General features: G+C 39.5%; 3 protein-coding genes across 4 annotated transcripts in view; 1 reads left to right on the top strand and 2 right to left on the bottom strand.

Moving 5' to 3' along the window:
- Positions 1-10719, bottom strand: part of ST13 (ST13 Hsp70 interacting protein) — a 33673-nt gene extending 22954 nt beyond the window's left edge. Inside the window, exons 1-4 of the mRNA XM_080939031.1 lie at positions 10458-10719; positions 3401-3458; positions 1366-1438; positions 273-343 (exon numbers count right to left, since the gene is read on the bottom strand). Coding sequence (XP_080795157.1) covers positions 273-343; positions 1366-1438; positions 3401-3458; positions 10458-10567 — 312 coding nt within the window. The 5' untranslated portion in view covers positions 10568-10719. The remainder of the gene's footprint in view (positions 1-272; positions 344-1365; positions 1439-3400; positions 3459-10457) is intronic.
- A 434-nt stretch (positions 10720-11153) lies between these two features.
- Positions 11154-25388, top strand: part of XPNPEP3 (X-prolyl aminopeptidase 3) — a gene marked incomplete at its 3' end in the record, with an annotated part of 43688 nt that continues 29453 nt past the window's right edge. For both annotated transcript variants that reach the window (XM_080939173.1, XM_080939175.1), the window contains exons 1-2: positions 11154-11268; positions 25208-25324. In XM_080939173.1, the coding sequence (XP_080795299.1) occupies positions 11205-11268; positions 25208-25324 (181 nt within the window). In that variant the 5' untranslated portion in view covers positions 11154-11204. The remainder of the gene's footprint in view (positions 11269-25207; positions 25325-25388) is intronic.
- On the bottom strand, positions 17883-18803 carry DNAJB7 (DnaJ heat shock protein family (Hsp40) member B7; the record flags this gene model as incomplete). Its single annotated transcript, XM_080939180.1, has 1 exon — positions 17883-18803. One exon carries the CDS (start codon positions 18801-18803, stop codon positions 17883-17885), a length of 921 nt encoding a protein of 306 aa, XP_080795306.1.

Genomic DNA, 25388 nt, shown 5'->3' with positions numbered 1-25388 from the left:
GGGAAAAAATCATCTCAGAGAAAAAAGACTATTCTAATTGTAGGTATATATTTTAGGGGAACAATTTTACAGGTCAGTCAAGCTGAAGTAAGTTTAAAGAACAAGTAAAACAAATTACAAGATAATTAAAAATAACATGGGAATTTGCAAATAGTTAGATTATAAAATTTGTCCTAAGTCAAAGGAAGATTTTTCATGCACATCTTGGGAGTTATAAAATAATTCCAACACCGGGGAACTTCACTTTTCCTAAAGTAAGTCACTAAACTTACCTCTGCATTTTCATCTCCCATTTCCTGAGGAGCATCAGTGTCTGGTTCAATTACACCTTCATTATCAATTTCTGCAAAAGTTGAAAACCATGAGATTAAAACCTAAATTGCCAGTGTGGTATGGTTAAGTCACTGGCTTGAAACAAGCCAGTAAATGATGATCTGTGTGGAGCTCAGGGCTAGGCTAAGTAATACCCAACAGGTCGGCGGTTATAGGTATATCCCAAAAAGAAAATGAACGACTTGCTAGTACAACTATAAGCTAGTTTCCCTGAACTCCAATACATTATAAACTACTTTCCCGCTAAAATAACTATTAATAGCTATTAGGAGGTAACCTGGAGACAAGGTAACTCTCTGCTATCCTCTTCTGGCTTCTGAGAGCACCACATACTGAGTATGTAGTGCACAGGTACATATGCATACACCTATATACATCAAATAAAAATTAAACAAAACTACTACTTAAAATTGTTGGTCAAAGTCAGATAGCTCTTGTAGTGATCATGATGCTTATGTGAGCAATGTTTTATATAAAACACACCACTGATTTTCCAAAATTCACTGGCAAAGATTTGGGAGTCAGAAAGATGACTCAGTGGGTAGAGTGATTGCTCCAAAGCCTGAACTTGAGATTCTGCCCTGAAACTCCACAAGGTAGGAGAAAACTAACTCCCAAGAGTTGTCCTTTTGACCTCTACAAACTTCTCTAATAATTTTTTAAGATGTTCCACAACAGTAAATTTTGAGGGAAAATATAACTGACAATATACTATTTTATTTTAATATAATTAACTTTAAAAATCAGGTGTACACAAATTCTACAAAACACAGGCAAACCATTGATAAAGGAAAAGGGCTGTAGTTCAGTGTATAACCAGACCAGTATATAAAACCAGACACCCGGTACTCAGGAGGCGGAGGCAGGAGGACTGCCTCAAATTCAAGGCTATGTATGTATGCCACAGTTCCAGGCCATCCTGGGCGACAAACTGAGACACCGTATCAAAACAAACTACTAAACAAAAATCCCAACCATGCAGGACTAAGTCACCAAGAGTACCTACTGCACACTACACCACCAAGCACTCACCTAGATCGCTCTCCTCACTCGATGGCTCCTCTGTCTCTATGTTTTCCTCTGTTGTCGTATCTCTTTTTTCTTCCTAGCACAAGAAATTAGATAGTGTTGTCAGTACTTAAATATGTAACGTATTTTATGCGTTTGTGTCTGTACACACACACACACACACACACACACACCATATACATTACTCGAATTCACTATATTTCAGTTGTTAATACCCTTCTTTTACTTCTCATTTCTAATTAACTATAGGCCTGGCACCATCCAAACCTTTAAGAATTTAAACTGTCAGGGTTTTGTTTTAAAGCAAAAGCAACTCATATACTACACACTACAGATCATTCTTCATAGGCACTGTCCCCTATAACTCTCCGTGATCTAACATCTTGGCTGTACATGGCATGGATGATCATGGGCTTATGAGACCAAATTACCTTGCATGAGACTGTTTCAGAAAACTAAAACACAAATAGGAAAACAATTCATGCAAAATAAGTCAGACTATTCCTGACTGATGTTTAAAAGACTAAAAACAGTCGAGGCAGTGGGGTCATTTGAACCTAGGAGTCTGAGGTCAGTCTGGGCAACAACATGAGACTTATATGGAAGGGTGAATATTTTCAGATTGTGAGGGTTTCTGATTGAGTAGTTTTGTGTTTGTTTTCTCTTGAGTCAGACTAACTCTGTAGCCCAGGTTGGCCCTGACCTCTGAGATCTGCCTGCCTCTGCCTCCAAGTGGTAGGATTAAAGGCCAGTGCCACCACACTCAGTTTATCCTGTTTTAATGACAAATGTCCTGAACACTTCAGTTTTCAAGGGTTGCTCAGTTTGAGAACTATAAAGAAAGCATCTGTGGAATTCAAGCACATAATGGAGAGCAAATTTTCCTTCCGCCCTTTAGTATGCAGCATTATGAGTAAGAGATGAATTACCACTGCCTTCTCTGGTTAATGAGGCTACGTATCTTACAAAAAGTATCACACTAGCCAACCTATACCACCCAACTGTCAGTACTTCAGAAGTAACTTAACTCTTAGGTTCCTTTCCCTATTCAATCTTTAAAAAAAAAAAACAAACAAACAAAAAAAACAAAACAAAACAAAACAAAGTTAGGCCAGGGGTGGTAGGCATATACATTTAATTTTGGCACTTGGCACATCTCTTAAAATTGAGAGCCAACTCGGCCTACAAATATTCCAGGTCAGCCAAGGCTACACAGTAAGAACCTGCAAGATGGCTCACAAGTAAAGGCACTTGCCACCAAGTTTAGGACCTAAATTCAATTCCTAGGACCCATATAATCAAAGGAGAGAACCAACATCTGCAAGTTATCCTATGACCTCCACATAGACACGGTGGCACATTCCCTCCCATCACTCTCCTATCCTCTCATAAAGTAAAATTTCAAGATAAGAGTAGTGACAAAAGCTTTTGATCCCAGTACTCAGAAGATAGAAACGAGCAGATCTCTGTGAGTTCGAGGCCAGTCTGGTCTTCCAGTTCAAGTTCTAGGATAGCCAGAGCTATGCTGAGAAACCTGTCTTAAAAAACCAACCAAAAAAAAAAGGGCAAAATTCCTTCTAAAAAATAAATGCCTGAGTTTTTACCTAAATTCTAAAATATTTAAATCCTTAGCAAAATATGCAAATTGTTGATATGTTAGCATATACTTTTAGAATGCACCCCCCCTACATAGTCTCATATTTGAATGGTTAGGTACCAGGGAATGGCACTATTTAAAAGGATTAAGTGTTGGAGGAACTGCGTCACTGGGAGTCAGCTTTGAGGTTTCAAAAGCCCAATCCAAGCCCAGTGTCTCTATCTACACATCAGGATGTAGCTCTCAGCTACTGTTTGTGCCTGCCATAGTAATAATGGACTAAACCTCTGAAACTGTAAGCAAGCCCTCAATTAAATCTAAGAGTTGCCTAGTAATGGTACCCCTTCACAGCAACAGAACAGTGACTGACAGTCTACATATGTAGCCCACACTGGTTTCGAAACACAGTATCTTATCTTAAACAAAGAAATTTGAACTTACCTTGGTATTTTCTTCTGACTTAGCTTTATGAGTAGCAGGTGGTACTTTACCTCCCATGCTTAAAAAATAAAAAAAGATAGTTGTTTAGAATGGTTACTCTAAGTTCACTAAAAAGCGAAGAACCTAAAGTCTAAATGTTTTCAATAACCTTTCAATGCTTAGAAGAATACATTCTCAATATGAATGCTTTGTTGAGTGGTTTTTTTGTCAACTTCAAATTGTTTTTAGCGCACTAGTTAATAAAACCTTTTCCCTACTTCTTGTAAGCCTAATAAACTTGTCATTATAGCTCTTCTTAAAGGCAAAACAAAAGGCGGAGAAACCAATAAATAACAAAATGATAAATCATCCTCTAAGCCATTAGCTTAGAAAATAAGGGGTAGGACTTATCTAAAAGGCAGAATTTGAGGGTGACATTTAACAAAGAGTATGTCAGGAGCCTCGTGGTAAAGTGACTCCCTAGCATGCAGAAACCACTTCTCAAGTCTCCAGGACAACATGAAAATAACAAAACTACAAAAAGAATAAATTCACATGCAAATAGCAGAATGCCTAAGTGGCCATGTAAAGTTACATTACTTTTATTACTTATCTTTTTTTACTGTGGTTATTTGTGGTGTGAAAGTGCAAGAGCCCACAGGGAGGTGGAGGACAATGTCCCTTCCCTTCAACAAAGCAAGCCCAGAACTGAACCCAGGTTCTGTCAGCAAGTACTTCAGCCTACTCAGCAGGCCATAACTTCTTTCATGATTTTTTAACCCACATTTCCATTAGTGGGATCTGGATGTAGGATGTATATCTAAGCTGAATTTAGATGGGCTTCAGATTCCAATTTTTTTTTCACCAATTTATGCTAGTTATCAGTATATAGTCATCCATCCTAGACCTCCAGCCTTCCCGGGGGAAGGGTGGCTTTGTATTGTATTAAATCCCTTTTTGTACAGTCCTGGCCATCTAAAGAGCGGCTTTGGCAATGTTCAACTATCACCCAGGGTCTCAATTCACTGTCTTATCCAGGGGTCTGTCCATGAGCCTGTGTCAGCTCCATGTGTTATAAATGTTTTCTCATCTGTGGCATGAATTAACATCCTTCAGTAAACCCAACATGAAACAGAAGTTCAAATGCAAAGTAGCAAGTAGAAAACAAAAACACAAAAAGTCTTTTTGTGGAAATTCTGGATGGTGGATTGCTTTCACAGGCTGGAAAATGATTCAGCAGTTAGGAGCATTCACTGTCCTTACAAGGGCTCTGGGTTCAGCTCTAAGCACAGACATAATAGCTCACAACTGTCTGTGACTAGTGAAAAAGATTTTTATTTTGTGTGTTTGTATGTACAAACACACGTACCGAGTGTATGCCTGGTACGCCTGGAAGCTGGCAAAATTAAGCGTCAGATTCCTTGGGACTAGAATGACACAAGGTTTTGAATACCATGAATGTTGGAAATTATATCTAGGTACTTTGGAAAGTAGCCAAGCTTCCAACAGCTCAAATCCCTGGTTTTATACTTTGTTAAGACAGTCTGACAAAAAGCCCAAGATGACTTTCAAGTTTTGATATTCTAAAATTACATCCTCTAAGATTACATGTGTGTATGTCACCAAGTCAACCAAATTTGGCATTTCTGAAGAATCATTCATTCAAGAAAAACTGTGCAGTTTATTTGTTCTAATTACACACAGACACACACACACACACTTTTCCATTACTCAATAATGGTTCTGACATGACAAAAGATAATATAATCTAAAATATCTTAATTTTTAATTCAGTAAAGCAAAATGACTTAATAAAGAAAAAGTATATAAGCACCACAAACATTTCTACACTTTAAAAAAAAGGGGGATGGGGCAATACATGGCTCAGCAGTTAAGAGCACTGGCTGCTCTTTCAAAAGTTTTTAGGGTTCACAGCACCCACATGGCAGATCACCACTGTCTGTAACTCCAGCTCTAGGAGTTCTGACATCTTCACAGAGACACACATACAGGCAAAATGCCAGTGCACACTAAAGAGAGGAGAGGGAGAAGAAAAGATTTTCAAAGGTACACAGTAACCAAACATTGGCTTATAAGTTAAATTTTAATGACGGGCTTCTTAAGCTGTGTTTTTCCCAAGTTTCAAACTGCAGTGTCAGGAATGTAGGATGACGGCCAAACATAGTTACAACAGTTTAGCTCTGTGAAGTGACAGTCCTGCCAAAAAATGTAATTCTAAGATAAACTCAAATTCAATGGATAGAAGTGCTAGAATAACTGGTTTGTAATACTAAAATCGTCAAAAATCACCAAAGTCAGTAAAACTGACAACTTTTAGAAGGAAAATGAGAGCCGGCAACAAATACAGCCTGTAATTCTAAGAGCTGGACAGCACTGACTCATCTGTACAGCTGTCTGACTTGGATGGCCGCATTGTAGACTGTCCTCGCTAGTAGAAAACACATACTCAATGGGACTGAGCATGTTGGCAGCCTACTATCAGCAATCAATTTTGACCAAATATTGTTCCAAAAAAAAAAAGTGTTAAACATTTAAAAAAAGTTCTCATGAGCTTTACCTCATGTTTTTCACATTCTAAATTGTAGTTCACCACTCCCAAGCCCAAACCAATTTTAAATGTAGACTATTTTGACCTAAGTTCTCTCAATGTCTCAAAAAAAAGAAACTAGTTTCCTGAAAAAAGTCACCATTCTAACTTTTTCAGCACTTTTTTTTTTAAATCACCAACCAGGAAAGAGAAGAAACCTTCGTTAAATGTGATCACACAAAACTTCATAATTCTCTTGAGAGTTAAAATCTCAGTCTCCTGCATGCTACTGTTACTTAAGCACATGTGTAAACTGGGCTAGAAGTGTACTCTACTCACTTCCGACATTTCCTAAAAGGCATGTCCCATCAAGTACTGCAAAATGCACTGTGGAAAAGGACCATTTATCTGGACTCACATACACTACTGTGAATTCAGATCTGCTTTTCTTTCTTCCCTTTTTTGGAGGGTAACAGGGTCCCACTAGCCTTGGCCAGCCTGGAACTCACTATGTAGATCCTATTGTTATTCAAACAATCACTTTTGGGTGGGCATGTGGCACTACTTGCCTTCCATGCTCTGGGATCAGTCCCCAGCAGTGAAAACTTGCATTTTTATATATGTGTATCAATTGCTTTCTCCTCTGCATCTTTGTCAGTCACTGCAAATTGGGTTAAATATAAAGACTTCTAGATCATGTTATTAACATTCCTAGAGTTGAAACCTTGAGTTCACTCTTTTTCCCCCTTATAGTCACACTGTCCACCCAAGGTTAAAATATTGAAAACAGTTTGCTCTAAATGCTGCCATTGTTTTAGACTAACTTTATATTTGATGCATCTTTTTAAATTGCACAAAAGAGCCAAGGATGGTGGCATATACCTTTAATCCTGGCACCCTTGATGTGGAGTTAAGACATATCTGAGGTTAGGCCAGCCTGGTCTACATAGTAAGTTCCAGGCTAGCCAAGGCTACATAGTAAGACCCTATCTTAAAAAAAAAAAAAAAAAGACAAAACATCTAGTTTATATTAACATCTCAATTTAAGTTTCGAAGGCTCTTAAGCATCCCAAGATTCTCCACCTCATACTGAAGTGTATCACACCAAAACATTACATACTCAATCACAATACATGGATTATCCATGAGAAATAACATTAGAAACTATTTTGGGAAATATTAACACCTAACAAGAGTTCCACTGAATGTAATCTGAAATTCACTACACAGGCACAATTTCTCTAGGGATTAAAGGAGGTATGTGCCACCACCACCCATGTTCCTTTAACAAGATATGAGTGGTTCAAAGAACAGAAATATCTTAAGCTTTTGGGTTAGAAGGCCGTTCATTAGGAAACAACACTAAAATTTAGTCCTCTATTTCTAGTCCTAACAAATGTCTAATGGCAACTTGTGCAATTTTTTGTTTTTGAGAAAGCAAAGGCTTCAAAACACAGGATTGTTAAAGGGTATGTACCAAGACTCAAAGCCATATTACACAAGTACACCACTAGGGTTTCCTCCATTGTTTTAATAGTTACTGTAATAATTTTGTAAGTTCTTAGAGTTCTATATATTTAACATGAGTAAAAAACATCTATGAAAGTGACAAGAGAAAAAGAAGAAAACGCTCAGCAGGTTTTGAAGAATGCCAGCACAAACATCACTGACTTCTTTCTTTTTCCCTGAGAATATACTTGTAGAAATATTTTGCATTTTTTTTAGTAATCACCAGTTCCATTTTCCCCAAAGAAAATTACTCAACCAGCCTTTGCTCATGGCTTAAGAAGTGCTCTTGAAATGCAGCTTTAGTGAGTGTATGGGGTTTTGTTTTATTCTTTTGGATGGGAGGGAATAGGTTTTGTCTTTAATAGGGTCCTGCTGTGTTTAGCCAGGCTGGTCTGAAACTCCTAGAATCACAGCTGCTGCAGCCTCAACCTACAGGGCAACTAGGAACTCAGGCAATCATTGCCCCCCTGTTCCTCCTTAACAATCCCTGCTAACAGGCTGTTTACCTGGGCAGGGAAAAGATATGCTGGAACCAGCACTAAGCCTGCCTGTTAAAAGGTGTGTTTTTTAAAATTTGTTTCTGGCTTTTATCTTTTTTCCTTTTTAAAGATTTATTTATGTATGTGAGTACACTTGCTGTCTTCAGACACACCAGAAGTGATCCTTAGATTTCACTACAGATGGTTGTGAGCCACCATGTGGTTGCTGAGAATTGAACTCAGATCCTCTGGAAGAGCAGTCAGTGCTCTTTAACTGCTGAGCCATCTCTCCAGCCCTCATTTTTGGTTTTTCAAGACAGGGTTTCTCTCTGTGGCTTTGACTGTCTTGGAACTTCCTGGCCTTGAACTCAGAGATCCATCTGCTTCAATTAAAGGCATGCCACTGCCAACACCACCACCTGACTAGAAAAAGAAGTACTTTCCTAAAAAAAAAAAAAAAAAAAAAAAAAAAATCCCTTCCTGGGCAACATTTGTGGACCTCCTTTTAACAGCTGAGGGCTCTCTCCTCCAATATGTAAACTGTTAAACTATAAAAATGTAATTATAAAAACTAATTTTGTATCATTTATCTGTACCCTTATTTAGGTAACTTGCTATATTTACATTAAAAGGCTTGAAGCCCAATTAAGATGGACCTCTTCACTCAAAATCAGCCTTGGATTTGAATTTTGGTAGGATTTAAGATACTGTGAGAGTTGAAGAGATTACATCTCACCAAGTAAAAGTACTTTCTGTTCGTTAGAGACCCCAGGTTTATTTCCCATATGGTGGTTCACAACTGATTCCAAAGAATCAGATAACCTAATCTGGCTTCACTGGGAAGTATGCAGTAGACTTATTAAAGTGCAAGCAGAATATTCACACAAAATAAATACATCTTTGAAAAAATTAAACATACAAAAGAGTCCTTCCTAGGTGAAGAGTATCAGGATTTGTTGAGGCTCATTCAAGTTAAGCCAATTCCTCCTAGTCCATCTTTCCCTGGGGAGACTATACTCTAAACCACCCAAAACATTACACACTGGGGCTGGGGAGATGGCTCAGCAATTAAGAATATTTGTTGCTCCTACAAAAGACCCAAAGTACGGTTCCCAGCACCCACAATAGTGGCTTACAATCACCAGTTCCAAGGGACCCAACGCCCTTTACTTAATTTCCTGGGCATCAGGCATACATATATACATGCAATACACTCAATACACATAAAATAGTTTAAAAAATGAAATTGCTGGTGTGTTGGCAAATGTTTTTAATCCCAATATTTGGCAGAGACGGGGATCTCTGTGAATTTGAGGCCTATCTGGTTCTCAGCCAGCAAAAACAAAAAAAAAAAAAATTTAAGAAGAAAAAACTACACATTATTTATTGGATCCTCCCTTAAAGTTAATCCAACTAGACCTGTCAATCACCTCCAGAAAACAACCTCTAAGAAAAGCTGACACCTGAAGATATGCAAAAAGTATAGAATAATTATCTTTAAAGAAGTAAACTGCTCATGATCCCTTCACTCCACGCGGCTTCTTTCAGACCTTCCTGGCTAAGCCTGCTTGGTTTTTTTCTGGGTTCTAATTGAAAAGAATATAACTTTACCTTTTCCTATCTCTTTTTTGATATTAACCAAAGTCCCTAAACATGCTCGACCTGACACTGAATTCGAACACTTTCTCTGAAGACCCTCCCCCATTTCTACAAGCGTCCATTGCTATCCCTAATTCAGAGGGCATGACTTTTAATTTTTTTTTTCCATCTCCCACCTCCTGGCAGCTGTACAGATTTACAGCTTGTCTGTACTGTTGGTTTTCACTCTGAGTCTAATGGTGCCTAAACTTCCTTCTAATTCTGCCTTTAAAATCTTTTATCAGACTAAAACAACAAAAAGAAAAACCAACTCCCCAGTAATACTGTTTCCCAGCAGCCGGCACGATATCTATTCACGGAATTCATAGTACGCAAGCGAAATACTCTACAATTAGTCCTGCAAGAACGCCGGTCTTAGAGGAAAAAAAAAAATTCCCTAAAGCATCCAACATGACAGAGCTACAACTAACGTGGGCATAAATGATTCCCAGCACAATCCCAGACAATTAAAATCGCTGTAAGGTCAAGTACAGATAACGAGTTATTATAGAACAAATAAGTTACCACTAGTTTATTTAAAACAATACATGGGGGGGGGGGGGGGTCAATGCGACCTAAGCAAGACGCCTGGTTCAAGAAAAACAACCCCTCTGTAAAAGCTTTGTCTTAGTTCGCGCATTATTTCTACTGCTCAAATATCCACAACCCTCCACATTTATTTCTCCCCAAAACACACCCCCTGGAGACTTCGCTGCGGAAAACCCAGCTCTACCCTCTGCTTTTCCACCCCTAAATTGCCCAACGCTCCCGGTCCCTCCGATAACCTCTCGAAGCCACTAAAGACCGAACCACGCGGGGGCCTAGACCCGCTACCCTCGCCTCCCCATGCCAGCTCGGGCCCAGCTCCCCCTCTTCCCAACGGTCCGCGGGGCCCAGGGCTCACCTCTCCACCCACTCCCTCAGGAAGCGCATTTCCTCGGTGTGCAGGACGCTCGGGTCCTGCCTACACATCTTCACGAAGGCCCGAAGCTCGTTCACTTTGCGGGGATCCATGGTGGGGAGGCTGGAAGCTGCAGGCGGTGGGCGGCTGAGGAGGCCCTAAGCCAGGCCCGGGAGCCGCTCAACGTGACCGAGTGGAAGGGGGCGGCTGCCGCGAGGCAGAACAGACTAGAACCTCCCCCGCCGCTGGCTCCTCCCCCACAACGGCCTCGTGACCCCGGTCCTTCGCTCGCTCATTCCTACCCCCTACCTCTGGACCTGTGCTGCGCCTAGAACCTTCTAGAAGTGTGGCTGCCCATGATAATGCCTGCTCCGATAGGCCAACAGTCTCACTCGCATTTTTTTTCCTCTAACCTAGATCCTGGGATAGATGAAAGATCTTGTGTGTGTGCTTTCAAGCGGGCCAGAGGGAGGCATTTAGAATAGGATTATTTCTTCTGTGAAGGTGGGCATTAAGCAGACTAGAAAACTAGACGCCGTTTTCAGGAGGAGGGGCAAAAATACCCATAGGACCGGCGCGCCAAAAACCCAGCCGGGTGACGTCACTGCTCTGCGCCGCCCCCGAAAGAAAGTCCGCGAGCAGCGCCTGCCGGAAGAGGCCGGGCGGTTGACTGGTTTCCTGGCGACGCGGCTGTACTAGTAGTTTTCCCCGCAATTTGTACTTTCTCTTCCTGACCAGTAGTTGCTGGCCATGCCGTCTCTGCTCTCAACCCCCAAGCTGGTTCCCGTTATAGCAAGGCTCCGCGGCCTCTCAGGTTAGAGTCTTTCCCGCCGGCGTCACCCCTCCAGGTCTTCTCTTGGAGAAGCCTAAAGCAGTCCAAAGAGCTACAAGTTAATGATCCGTGTTTCTGGACCAGTCAGCTCCTGGGGCCTCCGTGGATTTTTTTAGGAAAGAGTGGGCTTTAGGTTCTGTTATTCTGGGAAGCTGGGACAACTAAAGAGAAGGGAACTCCAAGGGACTATCTTCAAAGTTAGTCGAATTCTAAACTTTTATCATCACACTTGGCTAAATTGTTTTATGTCAAGTAGCGTTTTGTGTGTGATGTGTGTGTGCTATGTCAGGGTAAATCATTCACCTTTCGTATGTTTCATCGGAAAGCTAGCTCAAAAGATATAAGAAACACGTTTAGAAACAAATGTTTTGTGCAGTTCAGATTATAAAGTACTAGACGGGGGACGTGCCTGAACATCTTACATAAACAGTCAATGTTATAGAGCACGGAGAATGTGAACCTTCCGTGTACAGTACTCCGAGCAATTAATCTAACAAAATTTTACCCTGAAAAGTGACTCATCTACCTTATAAGGGGACCTAATATTGGATTTTACATCAGATGAGGTGTGCAAAATGTAAACCAGAAAATAGGATTTTTAACATTAAAATTGGTCTTGATTCTTGGATTCGCTGAAAATGAAATTATGCTAGCTAATTTAAAATCCTCCATTGCACAGAGCCTATTCTGTAATCTTAGCAGTTAAGATGTGCCTTTGATGGGAATGAGTGAAAATGTGTGATTGATTAATTATATTCACAGAGGCCACAGCCTGTGACTAGACTAGAACCAGCCTTTTGTTTCTGATCATTGACTTTCTTGAAGTTTCGTGTAAATCCTGAATTGATCTAGCTTTAGGACTAGATTCTGGGCTAAAATACATAAACATTCAGTAAATACATTATAGTTTTTTTCTAAGGAAAATAAGTTCAGAATCTTGTTATATTACCACTAAATATTTTTTAGTTTTAATGAAGGAGTGACAATGAATCTTCAGTTTATCACTGAGGGACTGAAACACGGTTAAGCCAGATGTGTGTTACATGATGGTGTCCAGTTCTTTATACCAGTTCTTAATTCTGCTTAGTAGATTCTGTTTGCAGCTTCTCATTTCCTGAGCCAGAAAGTGCAGTTTCATCCAATAACTTTTTGAGTTGGTTATTGAGGGTCCCTCTCCACTTCACCAGTTATTCATAACCAAAAGGGAGGCAGATAAGCAACAAATGACATTATAGCTGAGTGATTATAGTCTTGACCCAACTGATTTGGGAATTCAGCAAAGAAGAGAGGAATGCTTTTGTTTTGTTTCATTTTGTTTTTTGTTATTGTTGGTTTTGCATTTGAATTATTCTGTTATCCTTAGAGTTTAGGTTTCAAATCTCATAAATAGGACTTGAAATATGTGTTCTTGGTTACTCCTTTCTTAAAAATATTTTTTTTTGAGACTTTGGTACAGTGAATGTAGTTTAGTCATTCACTGCTCCCAGAACTTGCCTTGACAACTGCCATATAGTTGCCTTTCTTTAGAAAGGCTCTGGAGCAGTTGTCTCAACCTTCCTAATGCTGCAACCCACAGCTCATGTTGTGTTGACCTCAACCATAAAATGGTTTTCTTCTCTACTTCATAACTGTAATTTTGTTACTGTTATGAATTGTAATATAAATAGCCAATATGCAGGATTTGATGATACTGGTCCACTGTGAAAGGATTGTTCAACCCCGATAGGGGTTGTGACCCACAGGTTGAGAGTTGCTGCTCTAACTACCATAACAAACCAGGCATGGTGATGAACATTTTAAATCCCAACCCTAGAGAGGTCTCTTAGTCAGGGTTTCTGTTCCTACACAAAACATCATGACCAAGAAGCAAGCTGGGGAGGAAAGGGTTTATTCAGCTCACACTTCCACACTGCTGTTCACCACCAAAGGAAGTCAGGACAGAAACTTACACAGGGCAGGGACTTGGAGGCAGGAGCTGATGCAGAGGCCATAGAGGGGTGCTGATTACTGGCTTGCTTCCCCTGGCTTGCTCAGCTTGCTTGCTTATAGAACCCAGGTCTACCAGCCCAGGGATAGTACCATCAGCAATAAGCTGGGCCCTCCTCACTTAACCACTAATTGAGAAAATGCCTTACAGCTGGATCTCATTGAGACATTTCCTCAGGGGAGACTCCTTTCTCTGTGAAAACTCCAACTTGTGTCAAGTTGACGAAAAACCAGCCAGTGTGGAGGAGACAAGTGGATCTCTGAGTTTGAGGCCACTTGGCCTACAAAATGAGTCCCAGGACTGCAAGAGCTACATAATTGAGACCCTGTCTCAAAAATTAGGGGGGGGGGGACTTTCTCACCTGAGGAAGGCATGCAAATCAGAAGTGTGGATACAGGAGGTAAGTATCTTTTTACACTTTGAAGTTTTTGGGTTTTTGGTGGTAGTGTTTGGTTAGTTAATTGTAAGTGATGGGAATTGAACCTGGAGTTGTCAGAAGGTTTAGCAGTGACTTAAAGGCCCCCAGGCCTGCAAATGTTGCTAACTTAAGGTCCACTTAGTTGAGAAATGATGGAATATGCTGCTAGTCATCTGAGAAGCAGCAAAATAAACTACTAGTTGTACATTTAAAAGTTGCATTTTCAACAGGCTGTAGTGGCACACACTTTTGATCCCAGTACTCAGGAGTCAAGAGGCAGGGGGAATCTCTGAGTTACAGAACAGCCAAAGCTGTCATACAGAGAAACCCTATCTCTAAAAAAAAAAAAAAAAAAATTACATTTTCAAATTAAGGCATTTAGTATGCATACTAAATCTGACATAAGAAAGGAAGTTAACTTCATTCAACAAAATTTGAACACTAAAAAGTTTCTCTCCTTATGATAGGCAGATAAAAAGGTAAAAATTACTATGTAGCAGCATACTGAATATGCTCATGAAATAAAGGTTCTATGTTGTGGTGAAGGGGGATGTAATAAAGAGATAAGAAATACAAGCACACCTTTACAGGTTTGATTTTGAAGGCCAGAGGGTCTAACAAAGCAAAGAGTTGTCCTGACAACAAACATCATCAGATCCACAGAACACTAAGAACAGTGGTGGTACTAAACATTTCCATTTGAGATGGATAGGGACCTCTTAAAAATTATGTTCGTGAGCATTTATGGTATTATACCCAAATGATTTGGTCAGATACATAAAGTACAACCCACACACTCCTGATTAGTCTTAATTCTCAGAGAATATATTTAACAATGATTGGCAAAATATATTTTGTCCATTGAACTCTTTGCTGTGGTAAGCCTTGGGCTGGTATTCCTGAATATACCTTGGAAACACTGGGGAACGGAGCAAGAAAAGAAGGGGGAAAAATGTTTTTTTTTTAAGTTTAAGCTATTGGGAAAAATAATTAAATCTGAACTTTCAGTTAGAAGTGGATAAATGGCCAGATGTGATAGTACATTCCTGTGATCCCAGCACTTAGATGATAGAGGCAGTAGAATCAGTAGTCGAATTCATCCTTGGCTAACAGCAAGTTTAAGGCCAGCCTGGGTTATATGAAATCTAACTCAAAGAAAAATAGAAAGATGAATGGGAGACATAGTAAATTCTTACTGTTTTTGAGATGTTGGGGTTTGATCTGGAAACAGTTTTGTTTTCAACTTTAATTCTGCATGGAGACAGGTAAACCTTACTAAATGACACATTTTCTGTAAATATTATTTAAAATACTCTAAACTTTTATGAGTTTATTTTCTGAAAATAACTTTGTATTTTCTGAAAATAACTGAGTATCCCTAGTTTCTCCAAAAGAATAAATTACCTTTCCCTCCCCTATACCTACCCACTGAGGCAATACAAAACAAAGGTTTCAGTGTTGCTGGATGATTTATTTGCACCTTTAATTGAGTAATTTATATGAACTTGAGACTGGCATCTTAATGCCTAGAATGATGCCTAAATTTTGCAATAATTAAACACTTTTAAAATTAAAAAAGTGACCAATATTATTGAATGACAATGTATAAGCACAAGTTATGCTGCAAATTATTTTCAGTGTTTAGTGTCTCTTGTGTAGCATATCCAAAATTTAGCACTCCTTTCTCTCTTAAGACAGTTCCATTCTTATATTTCTTGTTTTCCAAAGCCTGGCTTCAACTCCTGTCACACCTTAGTCAGCATACCCTATGGCAGTGTATCCTTCTGCCACCACTTTTAATCACACACCCCATTGCCACCATCTTGGACTAAATGACTATAATCTCAAATGGATTGTGGCAGTAGTTGATTTCCCCTTTTCTAACCTTGCTTGCTTGAGTCTCTTGGCAACAACAGAAGAGCTCAATTTCAATATGTGATTCCTCCTCAAAACCTTCTATGTCTTAGTCTCTCCTATTTAACAGTTAACAGGCATATAGTGGTCAGTCAGTCCCTGCAGAATCCTTTGTTTGTTTTAATCCATTTGCTCTTCTTAATCTGTGGCACTGATCTCTGTGCTCCCCAGACTCCTCTCATGCAGCTTATATCTCAGTGCTCCTCAGACTCCAATGCAGCATACACCGGGAATGTAGCACCTTGCTACTTCAAGTGTCTAGGTATCTTACCAAACATACACTTGACCTACCTTTTTAATCAAGCAGCTAAAAAACCTAGCAGATCTCGTTTTACTTTAATGTGTATCTCCAGTTTGTAGGCTCTATGTCTTTTGTTTAGTTTTCTATACCTAACACTTAACAGTAGCATATGCCTTTTGGGAGGCAGAGGGAAGCAGATCTCTGAGTTTGAAGCTAGCTTGGTCTCTAGATCAATTTCTAGGATAGCAAGGGCTACACAGAAAAACCCTGTCCTCACTCCCCACCCAACCCCAAAAACAAAACAGAGCACCTTATACTGCTCAGCAAGTAGTAGGCCCGCAAATAGTAATGTTAAGAGTTTGAGGATGAGTAAAGGGTTGAGAAGCAGTGTTCAATGAAGTTTGAAGCAGTATAGAAAATTTAGGAAGTAACAGTGTTGAAATAAAAAGGTTTTTTAAATGTATTTATTTATTTTGTGTATACTCGAGTACACTGTTGCTTCTTTAAACACACCAGAAGAGGGCATCAGATCTCATTACAAATGGTTGTGAGCCACCATGTGGTTGCTGCAAATTGAACTCAGGACCTCTGGAAGAGCAGTCAGTGTTCTTAACCACTGAGCCATCTCTCCAGCCCAAAAGTTTATTTTTAAAAAGAAGCAAATTAATAAAGTTTTTAGTTTAAACCATTTGTTGGGTATCTATATTCATAACTCATCGTATTTTCTTTCAACATGAACCTTATGGTGTTTTACAATAATGCATTTTATATCTTACACAGATCATACTAGAATGTGTCATATCTGGAGAGAGTGACCAGTGCCTTGCAGCACATGATATAACCAGGTTGTTCCAAGGAATCTTGGCTAATGCTGGCTTTTCAAAAAATTGTGGTATAATGCACGCTAAATTTAGTTTATCATATTAAACATTTTTTCAATGTATAGTTCAATGGTATTAGTATATTCACATTATTGAGAAGTGGGGTTCCAGAAAATGTTTTTGTTTTATGAGTCTGAAGCTCTTTACCCATAAAACAACCTCTTTTCTACTTCTGGTCTCTCACTTTGGACTTCTTTAGGTATCCTGTTAACATTAATTATTATTTGTCTATGAGTGACTAGCTTATTTCACATAATATCTTAAGGTTTTAGTAATCCAAGTATTCCACAAGCTTATCCATATTAAAGCAAATGACAAGATTTTCCAGTTAAAACCACCTTCATCAAACAACTGAGACATAGACGCAGACAGCATGGCAGGACTTTTTTTCTGAGTCTGAATATTTGTGTGTGTGTACACATGTGCGTACACAACCGTAGCTACTCATAAGTTCTTGTTATTATCTTGGTCTTTTGATTGTTGTGGTTGCTTCTACCTCTTAGATGCTATGAACAGAACTGTGCTGAACATCTAAGCAAATGTCTGGCTCCTTCAAACTTAAAATACTTGATATAGTCTGAACCTGTGTTTCTTAATAGATGATTATCTCCTAATGCTATGTATATTTATAAGAAATTTGTGATAGTATTAACTGAAGAATTAAATAGCTCATAAACTCCATTGGGTGCAATGGGGATTCTATGCTCAAACTGCTCAGAAAGAAAACAAACAAACAAAAAAAAAAAAAAAAAAAAATAACTTTGCTCTTTTCCAAAGTTTTAAAGTCACAGTCACCACAAATTCATCTAACATAACTTATCTACACACTGCTAACCAAATGTTCACAATCTTGGTAAAAAGGTTTAAATAAAATAAAAAAGCCAGACATGGTAGTATACACCTCCAATCCCAGCAACTGAGAGGCAGAGAATAAGCAAATCTCTTTGAGTTTGAGGGTCAGCCTTGTCTCCTTAGCAAGCTCTAGGCTAGCCAGGGCTACAAAGTTGAAACCATATCTCAAAAGCAAAGAAACAAAAGCCCCACTTACTCTTACATAATATTAAACACATTTCATCTATAAAACTGTGATTAACCAAAACACACAAAAGAGTGGTGTTCAAAAGTTATATGAGCATAATGTGTCTAAATGGTCAATTAGCGGTTCCTTTTGTTGGACTTCTTCTTCTGCCCCTCTTTGTGCTTCTTCTTTTTCCTCCTACCACCTTCCTTGAATCCTGCTGAGAAAATGGAAGGTTCCTTCTTGGTGACCCAAGGTGTTCCTTGTTCATCGTTGTCCACAAGAGTGTATCGAGTTGTATTTGAGGGGGTACAGGAATTTGGTGAATAATTGTTGAAGGACTGCCTTCTCCGGTTACATTTATCTGCAAAGCCCTCTTCATTTATAAGAAAGGATCTCAACTCACTGTCATCTTCAGCTTCTCTTTCTTTACAATTCTCAAAAGCTTTCTTTGAATTAACGTTTCTTCCATTAGTAGCTTTGCCTGAAGGTGTAATGGGCATATAGTTGCCCATCCCAGTATCATCAAATGCCAGGGAAGAGAATGAAGTAAGGCCTTCATGCCCCAATGAGACATATGACGAATATCCTGTGTCATAAGAAGAAAGCCTGGCAAATACTGGGTGGTCATAGGATCGGGAGAAAAGGCATCCTGTGCCTCTGCTTCTGCTTCCACTGGAGCTTCTTGAACTGCTTAGAAGGTCCTCAAGTGAGTCTTCAAAGAAGTGAAATGAAAATGGATCCCTTTCACCAAAAATTTCTTTAAATACATCATCTGCCTTACGGAATGTGAAACTGTATTCACGTTCATCGTTAGGATCACTTCCCCCTCCACTGTTTAGTCCTTCCTTGCCATATTTGTCATAAATGTCCCGTTTTTCACCATTTGATAACACTTCATATGCCTCAGCAACTTCTTTGAATTTTCGCTCTGCTTCCTCTTTATTTTCTGGATTTTTATCAGGATGCCATTTAAGTGCTACTTTACGGTATGCTCTTTTAATGTCTTCCGGTGACGCATATCTCTGCACTCCTAGAACTTCGTAGTAGTCCACCATGGTCTGACAGTATTAGAAACAAACACCCTTGATCGTGAGCACCGTTTTCGTTGCAGCTCAGGCTCTGTTGCTGTTGGTGGTAGCAGAAGTGACTGCAAATAGGCATATTTTTACATTGAAGTTAATGTTAGTAGTGTGGGTGGGACACTGCTGAAAGACTTGAGGGTTCTGATTGTGTGGCAAGCAGAGGGACAAGCATATGTCAGAGCTGCATTATGGTGTCATACTGCGCTAGAGATAGGGACTGTATCTTCCAAATGCAACCTCTCCCAAGTCACTGTGTGTGATCTATAGTTAATCGCCACATTTCTTTTCTATATTCTGTCCTCTAGCTTACTGAGCCTCAATTACTGCATGGTTCTATGGTTTGGGTTGGTTGTTTAGTTTGTTTTTTTGAAGACAGGGTTTCACTGTGTAGCCCTTGCTGTCCTGAAACTTGCTTTGTAAATCAGTATGCCTAGAGATCTGCCAGCCTCTGCCTCCTGAGTGCTGGGATTAAAGCTGTGCACCACTGTCACTGGGCTTCTCTGTTTCTATTGAGAAAAATAAAAACAGAAAACTTTGTTGGAAGGAAAAGTATTCAAGCAGTTGAAATTTTTACTTATTGTCAAAAGACATCATTCAGTAGAAGATAAGAATAAGTAATTATAGTAAGAACTGTGGTGGGAGATCCATCAGATGGATAGACTGGTTGTATGAGAGGCACCATGGGCCATGGTCTGTCTCAAGGAGGACTTCCTGGAGTCAGTGTCCTACTATTTGGGCTTTCTCCTAGCAGTGAGTTATTAGAGATGATGCTTCAATGGTATACAAAATGGGTAGTTCATGCCTGTAGCAGGCCAAGATAGGATTATGGAAGGTTCCAGGCCAGCCTAGACTACAGAGGAAGACCCTGTCTCAAACCCTAAATAAGGAGAGTATAAGAAATGCATAAAATACTGGTGCCATGCTCTGCTGACCCATGCCTTTAATGTCAACAATGGGGGTTGGGGGTGCAGGTGGATCTCTGTGAGTTTGAGCTCAACCTGGTCTACAGAATGAATTCCCAGACAACTAGGACTATGTAGAGAGACCTTGTCTCAAAAAAAAAAAAAAATGCCTATAATAACTTTGGAAAATGTAGTATCTCAAGTTATCACCTTTATGTTCTCAAAAACAAATGAGGGGAGTGTAGTGGACAGGACAGAGGGTTACTTCACATTGGTTATTAGAAACTTGTGAGGAGATGGCCTTGGAGTTAAGACTAGACAGAGTTGTCAGTCAGCGGACAGAGTAGTTGTTTCTGGAATGATTAATTCATATCCTGAGGTTGTTAATGTCTGCCACAACCCTCTGCAGAGTTGGTATACTGGCTTGGTGATCTGACTTACTTTTCATTGGGCTAATGACTGCAATATAGAAAATCAGTTGTGGGGTTGAAGAGATGGCTCATTGGTTAAGAGCACTGACCACTCTTCCAGAGGTCCTGAGTTCAAATCCCAGCAACCACATGGTGGTTCACAATCATCTGTAATCAGATCTGATGCCCTCTTCAGTACACTGAAGACAGCTACAGTGTACTTACATATAAAAAAGAAAGAGAAGAAAGAAAATTAGTTGTATTTGGAAAAGTAGAATAAGAAAGTCCAAATAAAAGTAATTAAGACCAGGTTTCAGTTCCCAGTACCCACCTGTTGGCTCTCAATCATCAGTAACTACACTTTCAGGAGATCTACTGTCTGCTGGCCTCCAGAGACACTAGTCACTTTGGTTTTCATTTTCTCAAGACAGGGTCTCTCTGTGTAGCCCTGACTGTCCTAGAACTAGCTCTGTAGATCAGGCTGGCCTCAAACTCAGAGATTTTCCTCCCTCTGCCTCCCAAGTTCTGGGATTAAAGGTATGAGCCACCATGGCTAATAATAGATCTTTAAAAAAAGAAAGAGAGGGAGGAAGGAAGGAAGGAAGGAAGGAAGGAAGGAAGGAAGGAAGGAAGGAAGGAAGGAAGGAAGGAAGGAAGAAAGAATAAATTGACTCTCTGGGTAAATTATCTGTAAGCTAAGATTAATTGTTCTATTCTGTCAGTTTGTTTTCCCAGAAAATCCTCTTTGTTCTTCACCTCTCCCTGTTCTTACCTCATTGCTTTCTGCCTCAGTTAAATTATTTTCAGTGAGATAGTAAGTGTCACATGTGGTGTAGGCTCTTTGCCGGGACTGAGCAAATTTTGCTTAGTGTTTGGTTTGATGTTGAGAGACTGGAGGGACTGTGAAACACTTAACTCAATCTGAGTGCTACCTCATATACATGCTTACATACACTAAGGGCTACATATGTGCATCTGTTGGTTATTTCCTGGGTCACACTCCCTGGTATGTTTACTTTTACTTTCTTATTTAATTGGTACAGCTTTCCACCAAAATAAACATTTTGCATTCATAACAAAACTGGGTTCTAAGAGATAATTTTTAGAAACCTGTTACTTGTTAGTCAAAATTTTAATATTTCAACTGGAGCCTAATTTCAAATTCTGTTCTTTCCACTCTTCTCTCATTTCTTGGACTAGAACTTTAGAGCATAGGGTCTAGACATTACAAAACATAGGACAGTCAGTGATCCAGAGAAAAGTTAGGAAATTGGGGGTGGGAGCTAATCTCCTAAGAAGCCCTCAGAATTTGGGAAAACATACTATAATAAAGTATAAAAATAAAGCCAGGCATGGTGGTACATGTTTTTAATCCCAGCACCACGGAGATTGAAGCAGGTGGTACATGTGAGTTCAGAGCCAGCCTGGTCTACATGGCAAGTTCTGGGCCAACCAAGGCTACATAGTCCCAAATACACACACACATATACATGTGTATATATATGTGGCTGAGTTTACTGAGACAATTCCTGCCAGCCTGGATTACATTGCAAGTTACAGGGCAGTGAGGATTAGTGAAACCATGGCTCAAAAACACAAACAAACAAACAAACAAAAACTTACCTAATTAGGTCACATAACTTAATAAATTGACACACAGAATAGTTGGCCAAATACACTTTGTAAGCCTCAAGTACAGTGTGTTTCTTCCTGTTGGAGGCAGGGAAAGTATGGCTATGCTGTTATATGAATTGCAGTTGAAACAGGTATTACTCACCAGTGAAGAAGTGGGGTGAGTCTGACAAATTTTTTTATTTCTGTACTTCAGTACTGGGCTTTGATGTGCTAAGAAAATGTTTCACCCCTGAACCAGTACTCCCAACTCTGTTTTTCAGTGCCAGGGATTGACCCAGAGCCCAGCATGCAAAAGTTAAATGTTGTGCCTCTGAGCCTCAGCCTGGCCTCGGAGCTCTTAACTGTGGTCTTTTTCTTTATACCATTCCATCCCATTCACCCTGTCACCATGCTCATACACATGCCTGGCCACCAGCATAGCCCTCTTGTTGTCAAGAGGCAACTAAAAAAATATAAGGGGCAAAGATTGCTGTGCTCTGGAGAAAGTTATTTCTCTTGAGGGGTAAATGTTTTAAAAATATTTAAGTTGGAACTTATAAAAGAAACTGTAAAGTTGTTTTTCTGGTTCTCACTCATGTAGATGGTTTTGTTTTTGGTGGTTTAAAAGCATAAAAGTTTATTTGTTAGTCAGTACAAAAAGCAATATGAAGCTCCAAAGCTTCCAATCCCAAATGGCTACTAAATGTAGTTCACTGACATATATAAACTTTGGGTGTGATTGATTGGGGAATGTGATTTTTTTCAATTTTGGAAGTTCTCTATAAAAAGTTTTTTTGTTTTTTTGGGGTTTTTTTTTGTTTGTTTGTTTTTTGGTTGTAGTGGTAGGGTTTTTGTTTTGTTTTGTTTTGTGTGTGTGTGTGTGTGTGTAGGGGGAAGGTTGTGGCAGATAGTTTGAGATAGGATTTCTCTGTGTATCCCTGGCTGTCCTAAAACTTACTCTGTAGACCATACTAGCCTTAAACTCAGAGATCTGCCTCCTGAGTGCTGGGATTAAAGGCACCACTGCCTGGCTAATAACTTTTTTAATATTAAAAATTAGTCAACATCTGCTCTTTTTCTATCTGGGTCTGATTTAAGAGCAGACATAGACTTGTAGTAAGTGCCTTGAAAGCTCAGCAAATCATTGCATTTGTCCCCAAGGCTACTATAGCAAATACCATAATAATATCATACCCTCGGCAGAATCCAAGATCAGAAGTGTGCAAATCTGCACATCTGGTTGTGGTGGTATGTGTCTGTAATCCTATCATGGACTCAGGTTGAAGCTTGCTGGTCTGCCAGTCAAGCCAGATTGGTGAATTACATGGTTAGTGAGTCTCTGATTCTAAAACTGTAGTCAAGTGCAACTGAAGAAGACACTTTTTGTAAACCTGTGGCTTCCACACATGTGCGCATACTTGCATGCACATATGTACTCACAAACTGGCATATACATCACACACAGACTCCTAACTGTCAAATATATGCCAATCCATAATGTTTCACAGGCCCTAGAGAAATCTTTATCTCTACCTGACTTAACAATACTCCACTTTTGGACAGAATATATGTCAAAGACTTTACAATCAATGCTAATTATGTCAGGATTAAATAAGATCTGCATTGAGTCTGGTCCAAAGAATAAAGTCCAAAGATTTAATTTAAATAATCCTACATTTGAATCTCATTTTGTCCAATGTTGTATGACCTTAAGTAAATTGTTTTTCTATGTCTGATCCTGATAACTCATTTGTTTGGGGATTTTTGATCTTAAAAATTAGACAGGGTCTCACTGTGTAGCCATTGCTGCCATAGACCTCACTATGTAAACCAATCTGGCCTTGAACTTACAGAGATCCACTAAACCATACAAGGTTTTTTAGGTCTGCTAGCAAAGTAGCCTGCTGTTGCACTGGTGTGTTCTCATGAGTTCTCTCTGCCTCCTGCTTCTCTACATTCAAGCACATTTGCACAAATGCCTGCAGGCATAAATTCTTCTCAATCTACTCTAAGAAGGATTTAACCTCCCCTCTAGCCCACCAGCCACCAGAGGTAGTGGGAAAAAAGGTTATTAGGATACAGGGGAAGTGAACCTGTTTAGAACTACTTATTTAGGGAGATTCCAGTCTTTGTTGTTCTCAGTCTCTTCAACTAGCAAACACAAAACATGAATTGGCAGCAGTCTAGTCCACTCAGCAGACACCACACACAAATCAGCCAGGGCAGTTCAATCTAGAAGAAACCAGGAGGTTCACCAATCACCCAAGTCCACAAAAGGAGCAAGAAGCCACAGGAACCTCACCAGAAGTTCTTTGGTGAGTTTCTCTCTATGAAGTCAACACAAGCAAAGCTCAGCAATTCGATGTAAAGCAAACCAGTGCATGTGTATTGTCAGCAAAGACCATTAGCTGGAGCAAGGCAAACCAATGCTCTCACACTGTCTGTGGGGTCATATATATTCTTTCTAAGCATATATATTCTTTCTAAACATCACACGTTCTTTCACGTGTTCACTATAGCAAAACACTTTTCATCTGTCTGTTTCAGTGAAACATTCTTTCACCTCTGAACCCCAACAAAAATATCATTTGACATAACTGACTTTCCAAAGAAACCAGGTTTTCACTTGAGGTGCCTGCTACAATGATATGTGTTGTGCTTCTTTTCACTTCTCGCCTCAAGGGGAAGTGACTTGGCTTTCTGTTCAGAACAGTCTGATCACTGTCTTCTGCAGTCCCACACAAATGTCTTTAGGAATGACCTCACCCATCTTGTAACAGTTGCTGTATATATGACTCTCACTTTATAATGTAGCACTGTGATGTTCTGTTTTGTCTCAGCTCCACCATACTTCATTTTGTTGATTAGTGCAAACAATCTTACTCTTGCATCTTGCTTAGCATGTGTTCCAGTGATATCCACAATAAAGTTCTGTTGAGTTAATGCTAACTATACTCAATTATATGTCAACTATGATTAAGCATTTTTTCAGACATTATCTTATCAGACTATAACATTACAAGATTAAATGAAATAGCAAGTACTTGTTTCCTTAGAATTAACATAGTCTCAATAAGAATGTTAGCTCTGGTTTTCCAAATTTTAAAATATATCCTCAGGCTACCCTTAAACTCCTTTCTGACTCTTCTTTGTTTTTCTTTTTTTCTCCTTCTCCTTTTTACAGCTCCTTCTTCATAGCTGTATTGTGTGTTTGTGTTTATTGTAATGTAGTATACTAAAATCTGTGAGGGTAAAGACCTTATTTCTGTTTCTTAGGGCCCAATACAAGCTCTGGCACAGAGAAAGAGCCACGTGCATATTAGAGGGAAGAGGAAAGATGTCCTAGTGTGCATTTTGTAAGGGTCCAAACCGCTGGGAACAGATAAAACTACACATGCTATAAAGATGGTCATATCCACTGTTCCATTTCATCCTTCGTTTTTTTCCTCAGGATGTATGTTATGTTTACAGCGAAGGTACTCCCTCCAGCCTCTGCCGGTAAAGGAGATTCCAAACCGGTACTTAGGCCAGCCCAGCCCGGTTACACATCCACACCTCCTCAGACCAGGTAAGTCTTTCGATGGTAACAACCATCTCTCCAGTTTAGATACTCTGCCTAGAATATTGCTATG

This window comes from Micromys minutus (genome assembly GCF_963924665.1).
Source record: "Micromys minutus genome assembly, chromosome: 27".
Lineage (NCBI taxonomy): Eukaryota > Metazoa > Chordata > Mammalia > Rodentia > Muridae > Micromys > Micromys minutus.
This window is presented reverse-complemented; position numbering and strand designations above follow the sequence as displayed.